This window comes from Spodoptera frugiperda, chromosome 23, assembly GCF_023101765.2.
Source record: "Spodoptera frugiperda isolate SF20-4 chromosome 23, AGI-APGP_CSIRO_Sfru_2.0, whole genome shotgun sequence".
Taxonomy (NCBI): Eukaryota; Metazoa; Arthropoda; class Insecta; order Lepidoptera; family Noctuidae; genus Spodoptera; species Spodoptera frugiperda.
This window is the reverse complement of record NC_064234.1, coordinates 5683710-5710007: the sequence shown is the minus strand read 5'-3', so window position 1 is coordinate 5710007 and position 26298 is coordinate 5683710. Positions and strand designations below refer to the sequence as shown.

Here is a 26298-nt window from a genome sequence, read left to right as displayed (position 1 = left end):
TTAGCGATTTTTTTATTTTACTGAATGCAGATAATGACGATTAGATTCAAAGATTTATCTAATGAAAAGAAACTATTAAGACAGGTTAACTTTTACTGATTTTTAATATACTCCGTTGACTCTACGACTCAAAGTGAATCTTGGGCTCTGATACGTAATAAATTACTACTTATCATCGCTAAATGTTATTAATTTTTTTTTTTAAACCGGGAACCGAACCCGTGTTGATTGTTAACCAACGGGGTCAACACGGATTCGAATACTTTTGATCTTGTAATATTAAGACTTAGAAATCAAAATGTATTTGTCTATAACATAGTAGTCCTCGTCCTAATTTCATAATAATTTAAAGTTCATTATGTTTGTCCAGTGCAGTAGTAAAACCTAGCGCCTTTCAATAACAAAGTGACGATAACTAAACAAATTGTCTGTTAGATAACATTAATATAGTATTAAGCTAATAATATATGTATCGATATTTTATCTCCTATTATAATGTAAACACGACGGTGGTTTATGTACATTCGTGTTAGGAGAGTGATAGCGGTAGGATGGATTCCTTGTACGAGCGCGCGATATCCGAAGTAGGTCAAGAAGGAAAATTTCAAATAACTTTCGATATTTTTTATAATGTGTTGCTTTCTGGGTTGTGGTCAATGGCATATAACAATATAATTTTAGCGCTAACGATTACCCCACATATATGCAAACTACCTCAGAAACCAACGAATGTGACTGAATATTACTGGAAGTCGAAGTACATTCCAACGTAAGCATGAATATTGTTCTTTATCTATTAGTGAGGCAGTAAAATATTGAGTAATATACAATATACATTAGTGTTGAGTTATTTTTAATTTATTACTCAATTGTGTTATCATTCAGTGTTGAAGATGCTGTCGGAGCAACAAAATTTAGTGACTGTTTGATTTACACAAACCAAGAGTTGAATAAAACTAAAGGTAATGTAAGTATCCTTTTAATTGAACACCTATATTGTTTTTGCAATTTTTTGTTTTTATTAAGAACTAGACAATTATGTTATCAATTAAACTTTATTTTCAGAATGTGATATTTTCGAATACGACCGGACTTGGTTCGAAACAACTATTCCAACTGAAAATAATTGGGTTTGCGGCAATGAAATAAACGTAGCAAATGTTTTTGCTTATAGCAAAATCGGGGAAATTATAGGATCTTTTATCTTTGGATGGTATGGAGACGTGTAAGTAATGAATGAAGAGAAATTTTTGAAATCGATAAAGTATTTTACCATTGATAAGTTAACTCAAATTTTTGTTTTATTTGTTTTCAGATACGGGCGTCGACTCACATACATTATTTCATTGGTCATGCTAGTAGTCGGCCGTTTCATGTCAATATTGGCCAGTTCTTCATTTGTACTATTCTCTATTGGGTGTATCATAGCTTCCTTACCATCATGGTCGGCTACCCAGAGTACAGCCATTATATCGCTGGAAATATCTTCTCCTAAACGACGAGCAAGTGTCGCCAAGCTGAGATTAATATCTATGAGTCTCGGAATGTGTCTAATGCCTTTATTCTACTTGTGGTTTCGGAATTGGAAACCTTTTATGATTATCACCACTGCAACACAAATACCTTATTTGTTATTTTCTTGGTAATATTTTTTTATCCAAATTTTGACAAATATTTTTGTTTCACAAACAATAAAAACAAGGCTCATAATTTCAGGAAATTAATTGAATCACCACAGTGGCTTTGGGTTAATAGAAAAACAAAAGACTGCGTTAAAAATCTCAAGCGTATAGCCAAAGTAAATAAAACTAAACTTAGTTCTGCTACAGAGGAAGAAATACTTACGAGTGGTGTAGCTGAGGCCAATGAGACAGAGGTCTTAGGCCCATTGGCATTATTTTCTGGTTGGCGCTTAGCTACTAACACTATATTGCAATTGTTTTTGTGGTAAGTACTTGTGCTTGTTAAGCGAAGGAAGCCTTTTTAGTCGTTGTTTATTTATTAGGTATAAACGAGAATCATTATGTATATCAATAGGCCAACCGAACAGGATAATTTCTAATTAATCCAAAATATCGTATCAATGCAATATTTAATCAAATTCATGCTTTGTAACATAATTAGGTACCAGCAATTATTATGAATGTGTACATATTACTATGATAAGTTTATTAGTACATACCTATTTTGAGTATTGTTTTCTGTAGGGTCTGCGTTTCAATCAACTATACGGTGGTGTTATTGAGTTCTGCAGAAAAGTCCAATGGAAACCCATTCTTGGATTTCGCCTGGCAGTCCTTAGCTGAGATACCTGGGTTCTTTATAGCATCATGGCTTGCTAATAATATCGGTCGACGATACACGGGGATTATTTCAACAGCCATAACCGCGTCTATTTGGATTTTTTACGGTTTTCGTGAAATATGTAAGTACTACAATTACCCACACACTCTCCACATATTTACCTACACACACTTACATATACTCACATGCATGTAATCCTACAGTGTACATATAGTAGGTATTCAAGTTAATACATATACAGTAGAAAATAAGTTGCTAAACGTACTCAGAGTCATTTAATGGTTAATTGGTTACTTAACCCAGTCCTTCGCAATTGTTTTCAGATTGAAATCGTTTTTAAGCAATAGTTTAAGTAACCATGTCTCTAAGTACGGCAGTAGGTGTAGCAATCTAAGTAAAGTTTTAATCAATTTCAGATGTTGCGGAATTTCTAAACAGTCAATGGTTGAGAAGTTCTTTGGTTTTTATAAACAGATTGACGATCACAGTTTCATACTATATAATCAATTTGTTCAATATGGAACTTTATCCAACGTGCCTAAGACAAACGGGAATGTCATTAGGCAATGTTGTGAGCGGTGGAGCCGGTGCGATAGCGCCTTACATTTTGTATTTGGTACGTTTCTTCGTTTAAGTTATTTTAAAATCATCACTTGAACAATGAAATTTAAAGGACCTACAACTACTATTCATATAGTATTTTGACACTGGCTAGTATGCTGTATTACCGAATCATCCAAAAACCCTTATCATAAGGCACCTAAGCACTTGGTGACTTGGTCGAAATGATAATATTAAAGAAATTGTTTTTTTTTTAGGGTCGTCGGTATAGTGCACATTACCAAAGTGCCATTTTAATATTTACGACAATATTTGGTGGAATTTTAACATCTTTCTTTTTACCCGAAACTTTGAATGCCAAACTGCCGGAAACGTTTGAAGATGCACAAAGATTTGGTCGTCGTCGAAGAAATAGAACATTTTATATGTCTGTAAACCTAAAAACTGAAACAATAGATTCAAACTTGCCAAATATGTGAAAATAATGGTTGTTCTAATGTATAACAATAATTTATTCGGTTTGAATTATATTATAATAGGTACTTAATAATGAAACGTGGCCTTATAAGAAGTGCATCGAGGTACAATATCTACCCTGTATAAGTACATGTACCTGACCTTTATAATGGAATATAAACGTTATGCCAAAATATATTTTTTATTTTTTAAATAGACCCAGGAAATAATTTTCTTTTAAATTTCTCAAATTGTTTATAAAGTACGTGGTATAACAGGTTGTCATTCAGGTACGGTGATTTAAATTATGTTTCAATTTAGCGTATCATTTACTTATACGCAATACCCACAAACCTATCTTATACAACTAGAAGTACATGTCACGCTTGATGAATCCTTAGATCAGAAAGATCTCCAGAGATGAGATCCACAGACCAAACTACAGAGTAAAGTAATAGGACAAAGCTTAATCATAGTGAGTTACAATTTATTATTAGTACAAATCAAGTACAAATGCAACTTAAATAATTACCTACAACTAAGCTCAAAATAACATTGTCACTCGACTAAATATTCTAATTAGTGATAGTAGAGTTGTCGTGAATAGTAACCATTGACACGAAATAATATCTCCCTTTGTTTTTATTATTTTCTGTCTGTGGAGTTCTATAATATCTATGAATGATTATAGATAATTACGGGATTTTAGGTGTTGGTTTGGTAAAATAAATTTCTATTTTATCAGTTCACTTAAATCTTAATGACTATGTAGTGAAAAAGTGGAAATATATCTTTAAAACGAAATAATACATTATTATTTCGGTCAAATTGCAATACGAGTCGTCGTTATTACGCATAACTCGTATTGTATTCGAACATCGTCAAGTCTATTTTTTGGTTGCTAAAATGTCGGGCGACCACAAAACATTGATAAAAGGCAGTCCATCGCAATATGTTAAGCTAAACGTGGGTGGTACCCTGTTCTATACAACTATCGGTACACTGACCAAGAGTGATAACATGCTGAGAACGATGTTCAGTGGCCGGATGGAAGTACTAACAGATTCGGAAGGTATTCGTAGTTTGTTCTATTTAATGTTGTTATCACACATATTTATCTGTGCGCAATGACTATTTAAAGGAAAAAATATAGTTACGAAATCAACTCATTTAACTTTTTACTCCTGCAGGCTGGATACTCATTGACCGATGTGGTAAACATTTTGGCACCATACTGAACTATCTTCGAGATGGTACTGTTGCCCTGCCCGATAGTTACCGTGAAATCATGGAACTGTTGGCAGAAGCCAAGTACTTTTTGATTGAAGAACTGACTGAGTCTTGTCAACAGGCGTTGGCCAAAAAAGAAAGAGAAGCTGAACCTATTTGCAGAGTTCCTTTGATCACTTCACACAAGGAAGAACAATTGCTGATAATGTCAACTTCTAAGGTATCTAAACTGTTTAGTTTAATTTAATTTTTTTTCATTATTTTTTATGTAATGTAAATTAATCAAATGATAATTATTTTATAATTTTTTCAGCCTGTTGTCAAACTCTTGATTAACCGACATAACAACAAATATTCATACACAAGTACATCTGATGACAATTTGCTGAAGAACATCGAGCTGTTTGACAAGCTCTCACTGCGCTTCAGTGGCCGTGTGTTGTTCATAAAGGATGTGATTGGCTCAAATGAGATCTGCTGCTGGTCATTCTTTGGACATGGCAAAAAATGCGCTGAAGTCTGCTGCACATCCATTGTGTATGCTACTGACAAGAAGCACACTAAAGTTGAATTCCCTGAAGCCAGGATATATGAAGAAACTTTGGGAATTTTACTGTATGAAAGCAGAAATGGACCTGATCAAGATTTAATACAGGCGACTTCATCACGTGGCGCTGTCGGTGGACTGTCTTGCACTAGCGATGAGGAAGAGGAGCGATCTGGCTTAGCGCGACTCAGATCAAATAAGCAGAATAATCAATCTTAGCGGTTACAGTCGGGCTTGGCGCGCCTTCGAAGCTCGAAACGGACTAATGTCTGATACCAGGCTGGCTTCTTGTTGCCATTTTGCTGGCTGCCTTGCTTTGGTCTGTAGACTTTACTGAGCTGTGTCCTTCAATGGTCAGTTTGACCACTTTTCCATGGCTCTCTTGATTGTGGAGGAATGAAAATGGCATAAGGCATTTATGAGTATAGTCAGATCTATGGACAACTTTCTTCTATTACTATGTGTCTGTGTCTATTCTGTGTCTAGTGAGTAAATTCTACCAGAAGTTGATTAGAAGAAATATGACATTAAAAGTGTTAAATATGATGCAGGACTACTACATATCTTATATTCATGATCTGGTCTACACATGTGGTAGTGTCATAAAATATTGATTGATGTCTAGTATACGATTCATAAATGTATTTGGTAAATTCTACAGTATTTGTTGTTGATGTGTATTAGATGTAGTAAATTGGGATGCAAAGAAAAGAATGCATTTGTCATATGCAACATCACAAGCCGTTAGTGACGGAAGTATGATTGGATGTCTAGAGACAAGGAAATGTACATGATTAAATGTTGCATGATGTGTTGTTTATACAAGTGTAAAATAGTGTAATATTCTATCTAAGATTGTATGTGAAACAATATGTACAAGCTTTGCAGTACATCTATGTCATAATCCTAATGTATTTTTACGCTTATATTTATCACACGACTTACACAGCTCAAGTGATTTGCCAAATCAATGTTGTCTAGTATTAGAAACTTGTTCCTGAAACATCTTAAATAGATGAAGCTCATAATTTAATACCAATTTTTGTTGTTAAGATTTATTCTTATTTCCCATTAGGGGATTAGTAGAATTCAAGTGGTAGTTGATTCTAGGAATAAAATAATTGGTGTCTGAATTGAATATTCAACTATTTATATGATATAATAGATTACTGCATTGCACTATTATGATATTTGCCACCACCAATTGCCATAATACTTCATGTTTTATTGTAAATATTCTAAGAAATACATTAAAAATGTGGTATAGTAAATCTTCAATTGGTAGAAGTAAATACTAAATACAAATTCTTAACTCTTTATCTTAGTAATTCAAGGTGTGTATGATTTTGCCAAATTATATAGCTAATGTAATAGTAGTAAATTGATAAGTAATTATTGTGAGATAGAAAAAAGAAATGTGGAATGGTATTAAGGTTATTCAAGTAATTAATCACAGTCTAGTCTGAAATGATTGTTTCATAAGACTTTGTTAGGCGAAATAGAAGGATTGGAGAGTATCTCCTTTAGATAGTTTTCAGATTATATTGATGTTGTGTGTGTGTCACATTTTCCAATTTGTGACTCATATTAGTATACATAGTGCAAAGATTGATTTATATTCTACAAGATACTAGTACCAAATGGCAAGAAGACATATTTCACTCTATTATAGTAGATTTAGCAAATTAAGAATGATGGATGGTATAAGAGGCTAAATAAACTGATTGAATATGAAGATTAGAGTTAGTACTGGCCATTGTACAAATTGAGAATGAGAAAGGAGTCCCTCCTAGTACATTTGAAGACTGGTTTCATTATGATAGAGAAGCCATTGAGCGGAGAATGATGAGAATGATTATTGTCAAATTTATAACACCTATAACTTGTTATATCCTTAAAATATTATATGCTCACTGTTTAGCTGTCCTTTATAGTTTTATTTTAACCTAAGAATTCTTTTTCAGGTATTCCGACACTTGCAGTTATTGTCTGGCAACAGTCATCTATAAGACTCAAATAGGTATATAATTTTTGAAACAACTAAAGATGTTTCCTTTTACAAACAATTCGGGAAAAGAATTGAGAAATATAGAATTTCTATTCTTATTCTTTAATTAACAACAGAGCCATCTATTCAATTAGGTAGGAACAAAATGCTTTTAGGGTTGAGAAAACTTGCATGTATACCCAAACGGTGAAAGTGAAACCTATATTATATAGTATAGCAAGTTCTACTACAGGGATAGAGAAGTCGCTAGCATTCAATTTGTACAAAAATATGCATTTGAAAGCTTTGAAACTTCAGTCCACAACTTCGAAGTACTTTTTTTAAGTTGGGTAAAAGTAGGTACAATATGTACATTATATTGGGTTCAGTTATTGAATTGAAAAATCAAGAGTAAGTAAGAATAATAGAACCTAAACTTGAACAGTTACTATTGATTGATTATATATTTTTTCTCTTCTTTATGGCAACCAAGTCCATTCTATTGATTATAATTATGGATGTTTATAAAAATAGAGATATTATTGTTCAGTTGTAGCTAAGACTTCTGTCTATTACGATACATAGCTACATTCTGTTATGTGGGGAGAACAAAAATAAAATACCTAATATAGAATAGCTAAAATAAACTTTATTGAATAGCTAAAAGATTTCTTTTATAACATTCTAAACTGCATAGAGGAATTCCAGTTTTGGAACAGTTGTACTTTTTAATATTGTCACATCCGTCAACACCACACTTCATGGGTTTTGGAGGATCTATTGGACATTGCTTCTCCAATGGGAACGGCACACCAGGTGGCAGAGATAATGAGATTTCACTATTGCTGTTTTTATAAACAATCATTGGTTCCAACTTCCTGGTAGGTTTCCCTTTTGACATGTTCTTCAGTTTTGATTCTTGTTTCTTCAAAAGCCTGTCCATAGTTTTCTTTTTATCTTTTTCTCGTTTCTCATCAGCCATTTGTTTACGTTTTTGTGATTTTAATGCAGCTTTCTGTATGGCTTCTTCAGTCATTACTTTTTCTTTGTATCCTGAAGGCAATGCCAGGAGAACTTCCCCTCCAGGACTGGTCTCTTTATCAGTACCTCTCTCATACATGGCCCGTTGCCTAGCTGTCATCATTTTAGGATCCTTTGGTTTGATTTTCTTAAGTTCTTCATCAACCTGAAATTATAATTAAAACAGATTTAAAATAAGGACATGAGTAATGGAATTGATATAGATTTAATATTATTGTACTTACTTCTTCTAGTTTGCCAGATTTTATAGCGTCTAGCCATCTTTCTTCCTCACTAGAAGTGCCACTGTCTCTTCCTTTCTTCTTTTTCTTTGATGATGATGCTTTTGGCGGAGTGCTAGACGAGGAGCCAGGTATGGACCTCCGAGAGTCAGAGGAGGACTTCATTGTTTGCGCTTTTAATAAATCGGCAGCAGATGTTCCTGGTACGTCGCGTCCTTTTACTTTAATTTTATACGGCTTGGCCACAGCGTCCTCGTACGATACGTCGATCGACGATTCGCTATCGTATTCATTTTCTACTTTTCTCTTCTTATGCTTTTTGTGCTTATGCCTTTTATGTTTTTTCGGCGGCGGCGTGTCTATAAATCGTCATTTTTATTAATATTTAGAGCATTGTGATTATTGATTGTCAACAAAACAAAGTTTAGATGTATTTACCAATTACGATTTCGTCCTCAGTTGTGCTCTGTTCACGATGTCTGCGGACCATTTTCAATTTACTTAATTTTACTTTTGTTTTGCTCCAGCTTATTATTTAGTTTATAAGTTTTTTTCTGTGTATTTATAAGCACTTTATTTCTTCATGTATTGACTCGCATTTCAAGATTTTCAAGAATGAAAAAAAAAACATCTAATAATTTGACATTTGACAGATTATATTAGTTATCAAAGAAATTACAAAAATTTTATAAAATACGTTTGGCTTCGTGTCTTTTAAGTAAAGAAAAATAAAATCATAATATGACAAATAAATTGGAAAATACTGATGGCCAGCACATCACACATTATTCTGTTTTATTCATATTTTACCTTTTCAACCGTTAAAATCCTTTTCAACTCTAATATAGTGGAACACCACATACCACCAGCAAGAGTAGTATTGTGTGGTGATATTATTTTATACGTTATGTGATATCTTCATATTTTTTGTTTTTAGACACAGAAGAAAGACACATTAATTGCCATTACATATTAAGACACTAATAATAAAATAATGATTTGTAATATTAAAAATTATTAAAACTTTTTTTTGTTCAATGGCGTGCTAATAGCTGGGTTTACTTTCCGCAGAGCGTGTTGGCTATAATGTCGGATGTCGAGGTACTTCCGGAACGTAGTTCGAACTTAAGTGGCATGGTGCATTAGGTGCACAGCTTCCTTATATCTGAGATTACGCTTTATAGCACTAATGGCGCTATGAACTCTGAAGTTAGGGTTTCAGCTTTTATTGTTCGGAGCTGTTAGCGTTTTGTTATCGCAGTTTAAACTATCAAAGCTTAGTGGTTTTGATGACATTTTCGTGTACAGACTTCTGTGTCGTTTATACAATGTGATAGGGGCGAGACTTCTAACCCGTTAAGGTTGAGTACTACACCTAATTTTATCGACAAAAAAAATAATATGAGGGGTTGAACCCCTAATTGAAAATATTGAAAAATTGTAATTTTTTCGGTAAAAATAATTCACAAATGATTTTTTTTCTCACCAAAACATTATCAAACATATGAAAAAGGTAATGAATTAGTTAGCCAAGGTTATTAGCTACCGTTTGTCGTTTTTTTTTGTTTCTACGACGCATACAACCTTTGATATCAAAAAAAGTTAAAAAAATATTAAAATAGCCATAACTTTTAGGGCAGTCGTTCGACCACTTCGACCCCCGACTTTTATCGATAAAATTAGATGTAGAACTCAGCCTTAACGGGTTAGAAGTCTCACCCCTATCACATTGTATAAAAAATCGGAAATATGGGGGACAAATTTAAAAGGAAAGTATGAAACAATTCGGATGAGAGTCACATTGAATAGTTACTTAACCCAGTCCTAAGCAATTGTTTTCAAAACAAAATTGTTACCAAGAAATAGTTTAAGTTCGTAATCATTAAATGTCTCTGACTACGTCAAAAATGAGAAAACGTTACAAATGTTCATTTAGCGTTACTAATCCAAACACTTCTACCTACGCCGTGATTTGATTTAGAACATCAATTGATTTTCTAGACTACGAACGAACAACTTAAATTAATTTCTTGAAATCAGTAAGTGGTTCTATGAAGTAGTTATATTTGTACGTCAAAGTTAAAGGATTTCGAGTAACCGATCAACATCGCAAACACTTACAAATAACTATAGTTATAGCTTTTCATTACGCAATACGTAGGTACATACATACGTCGTACATTATTAATTTGTAATTAGTTTCCGGAGGTCGATTCCGATTTCTTTGTAATTTATTTAGCTGTTATCAATGTTTACATTGAGGTTAGAACGAACCTTTAGTAAAAAGTTGTAGGTTTGTGGATACTTATATTTGAGGCCCCCTGATTAAGCTTCGGTTAGTTGAACTGGTGGATAATTTGACAATATAAAATTAATCTATTGATGTGAAACTTTTAGTAGCTTTCACTATACGATTCATTTAGTTTTCATCACGCGCTATTCTCAAGTATTTTGAAATGTATAGGTACTCATATCTTTGGGGAATAAAAGGCGTGATTGTGTATTAATGTAAATGTATTGCAGCATTAACTATTATGTATTGTGACGGCGATATACTAATGGTTATTAATAGCTCCCATGTGTTCATTAAGTTTTGCCTGTAACGCTTCATCGATTTCGCATAATGCAGCATTTTGTGTGAAACAATAGAGTAACAACCTATTTTTAACAAAAAAATAATGAAATATGTTAATTTATCAAGTTTAATTTTTGATGTACGATGCTAAACAGTGGTGGAAAATCACCCTGATATTTGTGTGGGAAAAAGAACGACTAGAGCCACTTTAAGTTACTACGAAAAGCTGTAGCACGTTGTAGCATTGGCGTAGCAGGTAGCTACGAGGCGCTACGAATTCTTAGATTTATCTAGACAAGACAGGCTTAAAATAGAATCCGTCTGTCTGTCGTTTCAGTGTAAAATATTTTTGGAAGCCTACCTAAGCCTAGTACATCAATGTTACCTATTTTGAGAAGGGCATAGCAGGTATTATCCTGTAAAAATAGCATTTAGTGATTTATTAAAGGTTAAAAGTTTTAAAGTAATATTTAATGAAACTTGACCTTTTTATATTGTATATTAAAAGTAGATGTTCATTATTTTACTTAAATAATTATATACCTATTCTTTCGGGTTAGAAATTCAGGCAGACCTACTTTAAGGTCAATGTTAATACATATTATTATGTATCATTAAAACCACACCTACGGTCTAGTCTAAAGAAACTTGGAGTGAGTTTTTAATGATGTCTTATAAATATTGTATTGACAGCCTCATTGGTTAAGTAGTGCCGAACAGCAGTCGGGCATGGTATTGCATGAACTAGATCGACAACTAAATTATAGTAAACACCTTTTATTCCCGAAGGGGTAGGCAGAGGTGCACATTACGGCACGTATTGCCGCTATACACTGTACACCCACTTGTCACCATTTGTGTAATAAGTCCCATGTAATAGGTAGGGGGTGAGCCTATCGCCATATACTGGGCACAATTCCAGAGTCCGTGCTACTACTGAGAAATTTTCGAATACCTGAGAATACCTAGTACAGCTTAAGTGTAATTATTTAATTTTATCTTATTACTTACGATACTTTATCGTTATTACTTACGCGTGTTAGATAAAACTTAACTCAAAGTTCGACAATTAATTCAATAGACTTAGACTTAGGAGTATATTGATAAAGTCTGGATTAATTTGAATACCTAAAGTCCTTGATGTAACAACAGGTCACAGACATCTCTCATCTATTACCTTTTTTAGATTTCATAAAGTAAGCAATCAGACGCATCAGTAGTAAGCAATCATGGACACCCATAGCACCAGAGGCGTTACACGTGCATTGCCGGCCTCTTGTGGGTTAGGAATTTAAGGGTAGTTGGGGAATCGGGGATTGGGAATTATAATATTTACACCACTGGATTACCATGAGTAGTAGCAATTGTAGTTTTTCAATAAAAATTGAAACGTCACCTGTATAATAATTGTGATATTTCCTGCTTTTATTTTATTATTTATTCAACATGTGATAGAGGATTAAATATTGTTTTTACATTTTCCTGCACACGTGTCGTTGTTAAGCTTGGTTTTTGTGGAATTAAAATCCTCGTAGCATTTGTATTTTAAGCCAAAATCTCCGCATTTGCAACGCTGATTGATGGAAGCTTAGCGCACGTTGTAATAACATCACATGTAAGAGCCTTGTTACACATGTTCGTACAACCAGGTTGCACAACCAACCAAATGTCACATAAAGAGTTTCATCTGGCATCCGCTGGACTACTCCTGGTGTCTGTGGTTGCGCCACCAAGTAATTTGGTGACCAAATCAATTCTAGTGTTTGTTCCTGTGTCTCTATACAGGCAGCCTGGTTGCGTAAATTGTCTAGTTGCGTAACTGACAAAAGTAGAATAAAAGAAAATCGAAGGCGGTTCCCTTTAAAAAAAAAGTTGTATTGTAAAATATTTATAAATATACATACATGCCTTATAAATCTCCCTTACTTAAAACATACCATTTCGGTGTGGGTAAGTTTTTAAGAAAAATAGCCAAGTAAAATAAGTACATACATACCTACATCATATTTCGTATGACCCAGAAAACACATCAGAATTCCACACCTGAGTACAGCAGATTCACCTTTGACCCAGTCTCAAAGACAGGTTTTGATCAGTATTCAGCAAGTTTCTTACCCAACACGTACCCTCAGATCTTTCTGGAAGGTCACTAGAACTAACCTTCAATTTAATCCTTGTGTACGAATGATCGAATCTATTAATATAATCCTATTGTTTACAAAGCATAGTCCCGTTCAATGCCAGGGAATTATCGCAGCTCATTGGCTACGAGTTGCTACAAAGGTCAACCGAAGCGGACATGTAAACGTAAGCACCTAATTTGATGGAAAACTTAAACAATAGCTTGCTTATACTATACTTGTAGGTGTATTGAAGTTTGTATTTGGATGTTTTTTGTAAAATAAGTTGTTATTGGAAGGTGTCGTTGGCTTATTTATTATGATCTACTTTCTGTTTAAAATCTGTACGATTGTATTTTCTGTTTTTTGTTCCTTTACGTGAAAAGAGTGTGAAAATTCCGATATAAAACCTTTAGATTATTATTATTTTGTTTGTTGTTTTCCGTTTACGGGACCACAGGGTCCCGGACCTTTGGAAGGTCTACGTGGAGCCAAAGCTAACTCGCAGAGGCTCGTTGAAAAATTTTAATCTATGTGAAATGGGACATCATCCTGCGATTATTCCTGTATGCACTATGGAAGTGTACACAAATTATTATTTATTCAAACTTCGTGCACTTAATCTAGTACATACCTACGGAGGACTTAATGCCGTAGGCCTTTCTTCTAAGCTCTTATAGAAAACGTAAATAAACAAAGACTGGCTTCGCTATGCAAAAACAACGTCTATTTCCAACACCAGGTTAGTTTAAATTAAATAAAGTTAAACAACTTCCCCGCTACACTGAATATAAACAGATGTATACTTGCCCAGGGCCTTGCCAGCGTTTATTGGGGTATCTATTTCCCTTTTCAATAAGACGGTCGTTCCGTAAAGAGGTATTAGACGACAAAGGTTTAACTGCAATCCCATCAAGGAACGAAGGAAACTTTTGTTTTTATTCTTCTTGTTCTTTCGTATCAAAAGTTGACCGCTCGCGGGCTGCCCTTAAATTAATTATTCAATGTTCCCAAGTAATGCTTGGCTGTACAACTTGAGTATTAATTACGGTGTAATAAACAAAGGCGTCTCTACCGTAATGTAATCATTAAACTTTGTTGTTGAAATTATTTTTCTTTGTTTCTGTGAAAAACGTCGCGAATTTTTTTCTTTCTCGTAGCTTCTGATATTGCGAAAGGTAGACAAGAAATCATCTAAATTGGTGGGTACTTTGTAAAAGTTTGAAAACAATAACGTAATACCGCTTTGTCCCTGGACAAAAACGTTATTGGACAGACACTAGACACTCTAGACAGAGGTGAGAAGGCAAGTGCGAGTTCTAGAACAACTCTTTGAATAATCCAAAAATTGTTGTGTCTTGGTGCCATAACTATGTATGAAGCTACGTCAATTTGTGTTTGTAAACTCATACGCAATACAGTACTCTTAGTACGAGTTTGTTTTATGGTATAAGCTGAAAACGAGCAGACGGATCACCTGATGGTAAGCAGTCGCTGACGCCCATGAACACTCGAAATACCAGAGGTGTTACAAGTGCGTTGCCGGTTAGGATTTTAAGGCTTGTTGCGGAATTGGGGATTGGGAAGATCGGGAAGAGGGGAATTCTGCCTCCGGTAACTTCATTCATACAATGAAATACTTCCTTGCTTACTTCCCGGCGTGAAGCAAACGTTGTTTCACGTCGGTTTTCTTTAAAGCCGTGGTATCAGTCCGGTCGAGCCGCCCCATTCTTGCCGAAGCATGGCTCACCCACGTTTGGGAAGACTTGAAAACAACAATCCCTAAAGTAGAAGATTATCCAGATATCTACCGACTTCACTTCATAATTGCTGAGTTTGTTTGTTTTACTAGATAACTCAAAACAATAACAATAGGAATTCTGTGCGTCGAAAACGTGGAAAGAACAACCTCTCATTCAAAACCACATTTGACATTTGACGAGACCACAACTAACAAAATAAAGGTAACGTATCAATTTGTTTCCCATAGGTGGAAGTCGTAAAAGTCTGACTGATACCGGCGGTGTCTGGCATTCTGCCAGCTCCAAGTGTGACTCCACAGCCTGTGCGTGACTATGAAACGTGATTTCAATTACATTTTTGGCACCATACAGAGATATAGCGATGGTTCACATGTTAGCTTATGAACGTGATAGCGGTCATTAGAAATATCTATACTTCTTTCCAGTAAGTCTTTGACTGCTAATAGTAAACTGTTGAAGGCAAATCCTTCGCTAACGTCAGTCACCAGTGACCACCACAGCGTTTAACTTTTAAAGCTGACTATCCATACATTAGAAGTGTTGAAATTATGGCAAATTCCCCTATAATTTTATTATAACTATCGTGTGAAATACTAAATTACTATTAGTCGCGGAATGCTGCTTATGAATATGAGCCTCTAGCATGGCTTGAAACTAGTCGAGTTTCTTGTCAAACAGTTACGTGAGTAACAGAAGCTTATAGTCTATCAGCAGCGGTCTATCATAGGTTGTTGATGATGGTGAATATATTGATGATTTGTTAATCATTAGTATCGGTACGGTACTGATTGAAAGTTACAGTATTCATGGTTAACACCTAGAACGCCGTGGTGGTCATCGGTGACAGACGTTAGCGGAGGATTTGCCTTCAACAGTTTTCTATTAGCAGTCAAAGACTTAAACATTTAGTTCAAAGCTAGATCACTAGACCAGTCTACTAAACTCCCAGAAGTTTAATACCTAAAAAGTTTTATTAAAGTCTCACACTCTATTACACTGAAACGCTAAAACCTAATCTGGACTAAAACCTCAACACTAAAAGTTTTACGCAGCATCCTCTTACATTAAATGTTTTATTAAGAAAACTAGGACAGTATTTCTTTTAATTTTCCATTATTTCGTCATGTTCTATGCAAGTTATTACCTCGTAACTTTCACCAGAATTTAATTTCCGCCTTCACAACGTCATCATGTGAAACTGGTGATCTGTTACCGCCTCCTGACTGAACCAAAATCCTCCTTCCACTATATTAAAAAGTATACAATATGGTTACTATGTGAAAAGCGTGAAATTCCCGTACATTTTCACTTTAACTTGGTTTGACTTGACGTGCATACAACACAACATTGTGTTTGACGTGGAAATATTTCACGTCAAATAAAGTCTTATAAAATTCACGGTTTTTTATTCGGCGTTCGAAATATAATGTTTTATAGGTCTTTCGTTTCCGACTACCATGTTGTCCGAGTAGTCGATTGATCCTCGATCGATTTTTTTGGTAAACTCGTTGTAACGGAATGTAAATAGGCGAAACACAATGTATTTTCTATTGTGCCTAAACAGGAGAGGCATTAAAGACACCCAGGAGAAGAATTGGGTGATAAATGTATACCTTCTACTCTGCAGTAACACAGGGTTACATTATAATACCGAACTGTAATTGACCAATAAAAAAACCCAATATGTAAGTACAGAATTTTCTACAACCCACACAATCTTTGTTGGAGAAGAACGAAACATTTGTACAAAAAATATTTTTTTTTCGTAAATGTTTGCTCGAGTATCATCGCGTTCGGAACCGTTCCATCGCCCGCCATTACCGCAAAGTACACAATTATTATATTTATAACGCCACCAAAACGTCTCGTTGCTGTAATATCTTTTTCGCAACCCTTTGAGCTGATAATGACGTCATTTTATCATGGCGCCCGCGGTACGGTTCAAATTAGTCCCTACTCACCAATTCGAGCATTCTCCTTTATATGTTAAGCGCTAATGTTTAGAAACAACACATTATTTCGTAGGTTAAGAAATATGTTTGTGGACATCAATCTTTAGGGATTTGTCGACTTGCGGTTGTTAGGTTAAGCGTAACGACCTAACTTATGTCTATCTGTTTTTGTTCTAGTTGTACACGTGTGCCGAGACTAGCTCCTAATTTGGGACGTCCTTTATTTACATAGGATAGTAACCATCTTCAGTATTTTTGTAGGAAATTGTTATTGGTAGATAATTTAGGTTTCGAAGTAAGGACGATTGCTTTGATATAAAGTTTTTGTGTGAGTTTATACATATAGGTGCCTAAGTGCCATAGTTTATTGGATATTTTATGTTTAGTGCTCTATATGATTGCTTTGGCTGATATTGCATAAATTATTGAACAACTATTACAAAAATAACTATCGTGAGACATACACAAATTAACTAAAAATCACGATTTTCTAAGACTCTTCATCATGAGCCGCGTGCTCATACGCAGCGACATCCAGCAGCCCACTGGAACTACGAAGAGACTATGACTATGACTCGAAATTAGTAGAGCTTTTCTCTAAATTAGTAGAGTAAACCGTGATTTTTTAGTTTTAGTTAAAGTAAGAGTTAGTATGGAATGAAAATTTAAAAAGTTAACCATGTAAGGTTCATATGGGTCAACATTATTTAGGTGACTTTCATAAAAAAACATATGAAAAAATAATGAAAGCACTGATGTAGATTTCTATGTCAAATTTATTCCAAGTGTTTTTAACAAAGTTTCTATGAAATACGAACAAGGGAGGGGAGATGCTAAACAGAAAGAGTTTGTAATACATTTTTTGCATTGTTAATGAAGAGGACTGTCCCTAGAGGGCTCTGGTGTTCTAAATCCGTAACTTTGTTAACATAAATGTATATTGGCACGAACAAAAATCTTGTTTGTTTTATTAAGATGCTAACTTTTGCTCGTGGTTCCGTTCGGTATGTTCCCCGAGAGATTTATTAATAATGCAATTTTTAAATTAACAGTTGGTACAAAACAACAATATTTTGTGTCTACCACATTGATAGGTACCACATTTAAACATTAATGGTCTGCCAAATCTATTGACTGACCGTCTTGTCGTTTGAAAGAATAAACGTTGTTCAATGAATAACGTTTCATCATCAATGAATGATGATGATTATCGGAATTTTCATTGATTACTTAGAGTTTTGTTATGTGTGCTATATTTTAATAATATGACAATGTGATATTAACTATAGAGATGTGCTTTATACGAGTATAACTGGAGATAAGTGCACATTTCAACTTCTGACTGAATTACCAAAAACAAAAAAGCAATCGATTGTGTTTGATAGTCAAGGAAATAATGAGATTTTTTTTTAATTATCTTCACGGTCACGCATAGACCGTGCTAGATCCATGGTATCCTAAACATAGTTCAATTAACTTAAATATTAATTTACTATTTTGTACATAAAAATTGCTGCTGTATTAAGGAGTTATTCGTAACTGTTGTTTATTCAGGTACTTTCTATATAGCAGCAACAAACAAACACATAGTTCTATTTAAAGGTATTAATAGAGACGGAGAAATAAAAAGCCAAGCGCTATACATTTGACGACTGTCTGGGGAAGGCAATAGTTATCGAGTCTCGTTTAGCGACTACGGTATAAATTAGCAATGAATACTTGAACATAGGATAGATCACTTTGTACAAACAAAACCTAGATTTATTCCCCAAAGTCATAGTCAAATTTATTTATTTCAAACAGACCAGGAAGGCATTTGAATGTCAAAGTAAATATTATTATATTAAAAAATATCTGTCTATCGGTCAGTCCTTTAGTGAAGCTATTTTCTCGTTCCAAAGTGTAGATGCCTATGGAGATTTCGTTCTGTGTTTTAGATTATAAAGATGGCGTTTCATAAAGATGGATGCCCAACCAACAAAAGTTAGTTTTATAGAAGGCCATAGAACGTTTTGTAAAAACTAAACGGTGGTCAAATAAAAGGCCAAAGAAGGTGCATCTACAAAGAAAGTGGCGCAATTATATCTCCATTCAGTGTTAAAGTAGAACTATAAGGGTATCAGGCATGACAATTTTGGCCCATTGCAGTTGATGTTACAGTAACGCAATCTCTATTTGGTGATATATAAGCCACCGCAGCACTACTAAAGTGTTTTTGGGTACTGTAAAAGAGTTCATGATTCCATTACATCACTAAAATTCATCATTCATTCATTTTACATTCGTTCACGTCGCTGCAGTGTCTCAGTGTTTTAGAAGAGAAATAAAAAAATAAGAAAAGTGACGGGGTATCGTGGTGACTAAGATATTATTTTGTACTTAATCGAATTATTCGTCTCTTACGAGGAAAATGTTGTGCGACTGTAATTTTACTGATAAACTATGTATGGATTTACGACATATTTGAATGCCCCCTTCGAATTAATGAGCTTTTACTAAAATAATTTCTTATTTTAAGTTATAAACATAGTTCCAGCTTCCTTAACTCTACTATAGTACTCATTATGATAGATTACATCCACCATTACATGAAATTAGGGTTCCTTTTGAGCTTGTTTGTTATTTTTGTTTTATTTTTTGTCCTTATTCCATAAATATGATGAATACTTTTGTTAATGAATAAATGTTATGGTTTATAAATCTGTGTAGGTACTACGTATGACGTCAGAGAAGTATAACTACATACATACATATCGTCACACCTTTAATCCCCGAAGGGGTAGGTAGAGGTGCACATTATGGCACGTAATGCCACTGTGTACAGCCACATTTCATAATTATTTATATTGTAAGTCCCATGTAATAGGTGGTGAGCCATTTCCAGACTCCGTGCTACTACTGAGAAATTTTCGAAAAACCGAAAAAGGCTCGGGAATCGAACCAGAGACCCCTTGCCCCTTGCAACCACTCGACCAACGAGGCAGAGTTTTTATTGCTTCGTGTGAAATATTATAATTAATAGCCCAATGCTTCAAACCATCTCGTAGTTGCTGGTTTTTTCTTCAGTTGAATCAATCAAACAATCTGAAAAACTGTCACACCTGGAATCGCTGTCCACAAATGAATTATTCTCCATTTCATCACTGACGTGAACTGTATTTTGTACGGAACCATTTTCTATAAATGGGTCTTCAAAAAGAATTATTCAAATTATTAATTAATTATACTTTATTGCACACACACAAATACAAACAGATACATACAATTTTGAAAGCTTATGTACAAAGGCGAGCTTAACCCAGAATTGGGTTCTCTGACAGCAAACCTTAAAGCTAAACAGAGATTTTATATAGGCGGGTAATCAACGTGCGCAAAAAAAAAATAAAAATTTAAAACTACAAACACATTCTATAAATAAAAACTACTAACTAAACAACAAATATCAAGAAAAAAAAAACTACACAATAGACAAAATAATACATACAAAATAAAATATAAATTAAATACATACATAAATACATACATATATGATCATGTCGACAAAAAATGTTCTTTAATTCGTCTCCTGAAGACATCTAATGATGAGCTCCCGCGTATAGTATGTGGAAGAGAGTTCCAAAGCCTCACAGCGTGAACAGTGAAGGATCCACCATAACGGCTCGAAGCATGAGGAGGGACACGGAGAAGTAGAGATGAAGAGGAGCGACAGGGTTTGTCTCTGGGAACAAGAAATTCAAAACGTTCCCGAAGATAGCTTGGGGAGTGGGAGTTGTGAAGAAGAGAGTAGAGAAAAGAAAGAATATGAACATCCCGACGTCGCCGAATAGGCAGCCACTTCAGCCGGCTCCGAAATTCAGACACATGGTCGTATTTCCGGAGGCCAAAAATGAAGCGGATGCACAGATTCTGGAGACGTTCGAGTTTGTCAAGAAGTTCCTCAGTCGCATCAAGGAAACAGACATCAGCATAGTCTAATAGGGAGAGGAGAAGCGACTGAGCAAGAGTAATTTTTGTTTGAAATGGCAGGAACTTCTGGAGCCGTTTAAGTGACTGAAACGAGCAAAAAACCCTCCTGCTTACTTCCGCAACGTGCATACCCCATGACAGGTTGCAGTCCATTAGGATACCCAAGTTCTTGACGTGAGAGGAGTATGGTATAACAGTGTTATCGAAGAAGACCTGTGGAGGAGACTGTAGTTTATTAAGAAAATATCTGCCACCAATAATGAGAGCTTGTGATTTGGCAGGATTGACTAAGAGTCCAAAACTTTCAGCCCAGTTACCAATGTTTCCAAGATCATTGTTGATGGCATCAATTGCACTAGAGATTTCCTCAAGTTTAAAGTGTTGATAAAGCTGCAAGTCGTCTGCATAGAGATGGTAGTGTGAAGCAAGTGACTTGGTGACGGCGTTAATAAAAACGGAGAAAAGTAAAGGAGAGAGAACGCCACCTTGAGGAACACCCGCAGCGAGGTCGCACCACTCAGAGGAAGCCTCATTACAGCGGACCGACTGCGAGCGACCTCGAAGATAAGAATTGAACCACGCAGCCGCAGAAGAAGATACACCCAGTGAGGATAGGATACCTAGGAGGATGTCAAAATCAACTGAATTAAACGCACTGCTAAAATCCAGCAAAACTAGTACTGTTAGAAGCTTATGCTCCATGGCCAGTCGGATGTCATCGGTAATTTTGACCAGCGCCGACACTGTGCTATGGCCAGGACGAAAACCAGATTGGTACGGACTTAGCAGACTGTTGGAGGAGAGATAATTAGACAGTTGATTGTTGACAACACTCTCAAGGACTTTAGATAGGATAGGAAGTATGGATATAGGGCGGAACTGGGTAACCGAGGATGGATTGGAGACTTTGGGCAATGGCAACACATGAGCTTTCTTCCAAGCTGATGGAAAGGAACTAGTGAAGAGGGAATAATTAACAAGATGGAGAATGACAGGAACGAGTACATTGAGGATAGGAAGAAGCATTTGTAGGTGAAGACCATCGTCCCCCACAGCTTTTGTGGAAATGGATAGGATAGCACGTTTAATATCTCCTTCCGCAGCCGGGCGGAAAGAAAAAGAAGAACAGTTTGGCAACGAAAGGCTGGAGAGATAATTAAGAGTAGATGACTTAACATTGTCATCTAGCGTTACTGGTGACTTTGAAAAGTGTTCATTAATTGCATTGAGATTAATTTCGGGAGCGCTATCATTAGCAACTTTCCCAATGCCAAAAGACTTTAGAAATTGCCATACTTGTGCCGTGTTGAAGTTTTTAATGGAGTTGTGAATATGGCGCCTCTTTGCATCTCTGCACAGACGACTGCAGCGATTTCGTAATTTCTTGTAGGACGACCAGTTCTCCTCAGTTGGATCTCTCCTGTACCGTCGCTTAGCCTTATCGCGTTTAGACATCTGCTGCTTAATACCATCAGATAGCCATGGGGCCGGAAGATGTTTAACCTTTACCTTCTTAAGAGGAGCGTGTTTATCATAAAGTTCCAATACCAACTTATTAAATAAAGATACCATAGAATCTACATCATTGCAGTCGTAAACAGGAGACCAGTCAATTCTGCCCGCATCTTCCATCAAACGATCCATATCAATGTTCTTGAAACTGCGAAGGAAAAGAAATTTGGATTTACGCTTAGGTGGACGGATCTTATAAGATAGAAACAAAAGGTCGTGATAAGAGAAAGAGGCAGAGAGCTGCCCATGAGTGGCAACCTTGCTGGGGTCTGAAACAATTATGAGATCAAGGAGTGAGGGATTGCAATGAGGGGCGTGATGAGTGGCATTAAGCTGAAGAATGTGCATATTGACAGAAGAGACAAGGGATCGGAGTTTACGGCTACGCCCATCATCCCTAATCAAGCACGTGTTGAAGTCTCCGAGGATTATCGTGTGGTCATAGAGGGGAGTGAACTGTTCAAGTTTCGACTCAAAAGAGGAAAAGTAGTCGAAAGTGCAGGAAGGATTATAATAGACACCTAGAAGCACCTTGGTGTTATAAAAAGTAATTTCAATAAATAGGTGTTCAGCGAATTTAGAGTAATCACTCGGTGACTTATCAACAATTTTAAAGGAGATATCTCCACGGAGATAAATGGCGACCCCTCCGCCTCCCTTGCCGGTTCTGTCACTACGCACGAGCTTGTAGCCGGGCAAGGAATATTGCGTGGAAGGAAGTGCTGGTTTGAGGAAAGTTTCAGAGACAAGGATAGCGTGAACAAAGTTGGAGTCAAAAGAGGATAATAAGTCGGCATGATGAGCAGGAATACTTTGAGCGTTTATGTGAACCGCGTTAAAGAATTTATTGTAAGGAGAAAAGGTATTAAAGAGTTGTTCACGGAGATGTACTGAGTCATCACTAAGCGCGCCAGCAAAACTCTCATCAGAGACACAAGAAGACGAACATGAAACAAAACTGTCATCAAAATGATCGAACATGACATATACTTAATAAAAATATATATATATATATAAGTATATAAAGGAAAAAATAATAATAATAATAAAAATACAAAATCAAATAAAAAAAAAACCAAATTACAATAATAACAGTTACCTGTTATTTCGACACCTTCGATGCACTCGTTAGTTAATTTGCCATACGTGGATAAAAAGACTCGTATTCACGGACAGTGACGTTTCTGAACGAGTCAAAGAAAGAATCTATAATCTATGGAAGATATATGTCAACTTGTCAAAGCAAAACAAAAACATTTTTAAGTGACCGACAAAGTAAAAATTAAAACAAAAAAACAGAAGATTATTTTGCTTGCCTTCGCGGTCTCTTGCCTGATGGAGACTTGTTGGCTGTTGAACTCGACTGTGCGCCCACTGTCGGGTCACCAGTAGAAGTAACAGATGTCGGAAACTGTCTCGCTAGTTGTTGTAGCTCAGCTGGAGATTCTATTTTCCGCCGGGACTTGTCTGGTAGCAATACCACTATCTTGCCCTCAGATGTCCAGCACTGCTTCATCCCAAAATGCTTGCGGGCGGCCAGGAAAGCGTCATGTCGGGGCTTGGTCAGGAACTCAGAGAAAACCAGTCCAGAGCCCTTTAACAGAGTCTTGCTTCGCCACACTTCACTGCGTAGACTGTGGCTCTGGAATCTAATTAGAAGAGGACGTGGCTTGCTCGTGTCGGCTCCCAGACGATGACATGACACAATGTCTGCAGAAGAGACATTGGGCATCTTTAACTTGTCCGCTACAACTGTAAGAGCCCGAGATGTATAGTCTTCATCCTTCTCTTCTGGAAGACCGTGAAGAAGGAGAACCTGCCTGCGAGAAGCCATTTCGTGTCGATCTAGGCCCAGTGACAACAGTTCCACCTGCATTTTAAGGGCACTTATTGTCTTCAACATGAGGCCCTTGAACTCGGTGTAGTCCTTTGAGAGGCTTGCAATGTTCTTATGTGAAGCCTCACTACTGTTCACACTCTTCAACTCCTCCTCATAGGCAGCCATCCGGGAAGTAAAAGTGGTGCTCAGTTCCTCCATACAGCTTGACAATTTCGTGTATAGGTCCATTTGAGAAGTGATGTTGAAATTATAGTTTTTTTTTAGATGAGTGAGTGCATCAAAGGATAGTGCAAAGATTTAATGCATGTGCACAGTGAAATTAACACTATTATGTTTTTAAATAAAATAAAACTCGGGAGCTACTAATTTAAGATGTGTACGTTTTGATTACCCTCAAAAAAAAAAAAAAAAAAAAAAAAATGTCAATATTGTTGTAGAAGAGCGATAGAAGTGCTTTTACAAAGCGAAATTATCATTTAAAAGCATTGCTAGCCTAACTTTATACACAATAATAATGTTTTAAAACACATAAGATCTCCGTTATAGTACTGTTGTGTAATAGAGGAACTATAATAGTTATAAAAAAACAATCTGCTTCTAAAAAGTGTATTTGTGATATAAGTTTATCACTACAGCTATAATGGGCATTAACAACCTTTTATAAGACAATTAAGCTATATAAATATAATTTGAAACTCAGCTGTATCACCAAATCACTCCAATGTAGACTTTTTGTGCCCACTATATTACTGTGTACTGTAACGATGATCTTAAAACCCTCAATATCGTAATATCGTCCTATTCCTGAGTTGTCATCTCTACTTTAACAAACGACACATAGGAGTTCGTTTCGAACCTTTATTGCGCAAATTAGGCGCATTAGGGTGACAGTTAAAACTGTTATGAAGTTCAATCGTTGTATACTAGTCACAATGGAGGTTGCTATAACGCCTGACTATAACAGCTATATAAAGTCGTGAAGTAAACCTTTACATCAACTATTAATAGGTCGTTTTTGCTATATAAACTTATAGAGCCAAACTATGTTGTCAAACGCTTTTACACAACAATCAGTCACCACCAAAACCTTTATACATCATTTACCCAGCTTTTTTGAGATATAAGGTTTGGTTATAGGGCAAAATTGTTAGTTGGGTGGGGAGAGGAGAATCTTGTCCTTTCCTATCCCCGATTCCCAACAACCCGTAAATTCCCAATCCCCAAAAGGCCGGTAATGCACTTATAACGTCTTTGGTGTTTCGGGTTTTCGCAGGCGGCAATTGCTTACCATTAGGTTATCCGTCTGCTCGTTTACCGGCTTATACCATAAATATCATTGTATGGGTCCGAACAATTGAGAATAACTTTCAAAACTTTGTCAGTCAACATTTACAACGAATATTAGTTTAATAATGTAACAAACAATAACCACTAAAAATATACTTACTAGAGTTTAAAATCTGTTGTAAAACGAGACAGCATTTTACACAAATAGGCAGGCAAGGGAAGCTCTGTTAAATTGGTGGAAGGTTACTAGAATCTCGAATACTTGCATTTTAATGAGACAAGCAGACGACACTACTTATATATAGTTACATCGTTATCCGCTTCAGAGTTATTTTATATTAGTAAATAGCGTTTAGGTGGAAATATAGAAGTTACTGGCTCGTTGACAGAGGTAGAGTAATATAGATGTTTTTTATATTTTTTTGTGTTAGCAAATAGTTTAATATTCCTGATTTTTCTTTAATAACCATTGCCCTACACTAAGATTTTCACCTGGCGTAGGTGCGTTTACAAACATACCAGAACCGAAACAACAATTTGTGGATCATACAAAGATATGTGGGAATCGAAACCGCTACACGTTGCACGGCAGCCAGTTGTGCACCCACCGCGCCAACCGTGCTGTAAATTGAACCTGGTTTGCAGTTTTAGACTTAGCCCTTATTACTTGGGACTCATAAGACTCCTAACTGGGGAAAAATAGGTGTATTATATGCATTGTGTGCACCTGCCCCTTCGAAAGATAATAATTAATCGTAGCATAACTTTTCATAGTTAATTCGACGAAATCATTAAATATGTTACGTTTGAACCGTTTACGAGAAAGTAATTACACGTATGACACTTAATACATACAAATGATGATTGTTTGTTAGAATTTAAAACTTCCAGAGAAATGATTTGTGTTGTTGTTTTTTAATAAATATTAAAAATTAC

General features: G+C 35.7%; 4 protein-coding genes across 5 annotated transcripts; 2 read left to right on the top strand and 2 right to left on the bottom strand.

Annotated features, from left to right (window-relative positions):
- Window positions 1–268: 268 nt before the first annotated feature.
- LOC118266915 (organic cation transporter protein) lies at window positions 269–3501 on the top strand. Of its 2 annotated transcripts, none has more exons than XM_035580560.2 (8): window positions 269–584; window positions 886–962; window positions 1066–1225; window positions 1316–1642; window positions 1717–1947; window positions 2208–2425; window positions 2721–2920; window positions 3123–3501. In XM_035580560.2, the coding sequence occupies exons 1-8, from the start codon at window positions 517–519 to the stop codon at window positions 3342–3344; spliced, it is 1503 nt and encodes a 500-aa protein (XP_035436453.2). In that variant the 5' UTR covers window positions 269–516; the 3' UTR covers window positions 3345–3501. The 2 variants fall into 2 exon arrangements, with proteins under 2 accessions (XP_035436453.2, XP_035436452.2); XM_035580559.2 differs by having other exon boundaries at window positions 272–769.
- Window positions 3502–3986: 485 nt separating this feature from the next.
- LOC118266939 (BTB/POZ domain-containing adapter for CUL3-mediated RhoA degradation protein 3) lies at window positions 3987–7024 on the top strand. Its single transcript, XM_035580598.2, has 3 exons — window positions 3987–4393; window positions 4512–4771; window positions 4865–7024. Exons 1-3 carry the CDS (start codon window positions 4228–4230, stop codon window positions 5315–5317), a joined length of 879 nt encoding a protein of 292 aa, XP_035436491.1. The 5' UTR covers window positions 3987–4227; the 3' UTR covers window positions 5318–7024.
- A 690-nt stretch (window positions 7025–7714) lies between these two features.
- LOC118267164 (INO80 complex subunit B) lies at window positions 7715–8993 on the bottom strand. The gene is made up of 3 exons (XM_035580983.2): window positions 8786–8993; window positions 8351–8706; window positions 7715–8271 (listed from the first exon to the last, which is right to left on the bottom strand). Exons 1-3 carry the CDS (start codon window positions 8835–8837, stop codon window positions 7735–7737), a joined length of 945 nt encoding a protein of 314 aa, XP_035436876.1. The 5' UTR covers window positions 8838–8993; the 3' UTR covers window positions 7715–7734.
- Window positions 8994–23538: 14545 nt separating this feature from the next.
- Window positions 23539–24481, bottom strand: LOC126912168 (uncharacterized). The gene has a single exon (XM_050703017.1). It carries the CDS (start codon window positions 24301–24303, stop codon window positions 23539–23541), a length of 765 nt encoding a protein of 254 aa, XP_050558974.1. The 5' UTR covers window positions 24304–24481.
- Window positions 24482–26298: the final 1817 nt, after the last annotated feature.